This window comes from Merops nubicus, unplaced genomic scaffold (genome assembly GCF_000691845.1).
Source record: "Merops nubicus isolate BGI_N331 unplaced genomic scaffold, ASM69184v1 scaffold48783, whole genome shotgun sequence".
NCBI lineage: Eukaryota > Metazoa > Chordata > Aves > Coraciiformes > Meropidae > Merops > Merops nubicus.
In genome coordinates this window covers 333-1,499 of record NW_008601869.1, presented here as the reverse complement: position 1 = coordinate 1,499, position 1,167 = coordinate 333, and the positions used below count along the sequence as shown (strand labels likewise).

Here is a 1,167-nt window from a genome sequence, read left to right as displayed (position 1 = left end):
CCCTCACGGCTCTCTTTTTCCCCCCGTTGCAGAAGAAGCCCGCAGCGAAAGGTGGCAAAAAAAAGAAGCAAGTGTTGAAGTTCATCCTGGACTGTACCCACCCCGTGGAGGATGGCATCATGGACGCTGCCAACTTCGTGAGTGCGGGGCTCTGGCGGGGCGGATGCGATGGCTCTGCCCCTCCCCCGGGTTGGCCCTGCTGTCCTGGCACCGTCCCGGCAGCCCCCACCCTCTGTTTCTGCCCCTCACCATTGTGCAGTGTAAAAACCTGCGGCACTGGGGAAGCCCCCACAGGCAGAGGGAGCCTCGGTGCTGGGCACCATGAGCACTATCCCTGCCTGCCAAGTGGTTTCACCTCACACCCTTCCTGGGACGACTTCTCTGTTACACGAGGAAGAATGGTGAGGGTAGAGCATGCTGCTTTTTCATGCTGTGTGATGAGCATGTTTCTGTTCAAACATTTGTTGATATGGGTTGGAAGCTCAGAGCTGTAGCTGAGTGGTCCTTGGATCCTAACACACCTGTTTTTTCCCTGGCCATCCCCTCGAGTGGCAGGAAATATGTCTCTGCCTGGTGAAGAGAGAACCTTTCTGAAGGGCAGGTCTGAGTGTGCTGTTGAGGTTAGCGGTTGTGGAGGTTGTTGGTGGGCTCGGAACCTCGTAGCCCGTGGGAAGGCACCTGTCTGCTTCTCCTGTGTGTAACGGCGCTTCTCTCTTCCCCAGCTCTGACAAAAGGCTGACGTGCCAGGTGCAGGGGCACTGGGCAGGCGTGTCCAGCAGGAGCTGGTGGCCCTGGCTAAGTGGTGGTTCCTCTCTTGCAGGAGCAGTTCCTGCAGGAAAGGATCAAGGTGAACGGCAAAGCGGGGAACCTGGGTGGGGGCGTGGTGACCATTGAGAGGAGCAAGAGCAAGATCACTGTCACGTCGGAGGTCCCGTTCTCCAAGAGGTGAGGTGGTGTGACGGCCCCATGACCTGGCTGATTTCACCAGGCTGGGGTCAGTTGCATGCCGAGGCAGTTGGCCCTCGGGGTGTGGTGGGAGGGCCTGGGAGCAAAGAGATGTCTGGGTGCAGGAGTCGTGCCAAAAGTCTTAGTTAAACACGGCATGTCTTTGGGTGCAGTGCCTGCTCTCGTCAAATGATTTCTGGGAGTGAGACGGGGCTGCTATTC

The 1,167-nt window shown here is 58.0% G+C and overlaps 1 protein-coding gene across 1 annotated transcript; it reads left to right on the top strand.

The window, feature by feature from the left end:
• Nucleotides 1-26: 26 nt before the first annotated feature.
• On the top strand, nucleotides 27-949 carry LOC103770846 (60S ribosomal protein L22; the record flags this gene model as incomplete). The annotated part of the gene is made up of 2 exons (XM_008938121.1): nucleotides 27-137; nucleotides 821-949. Coding segments are annotated over 2 exons (240 nt in total), but the record flags the coding sequence as incomplete, so codon positions are not given.
• Nucleotides 950-1,167: the final 218 nt, after the last annotated feature.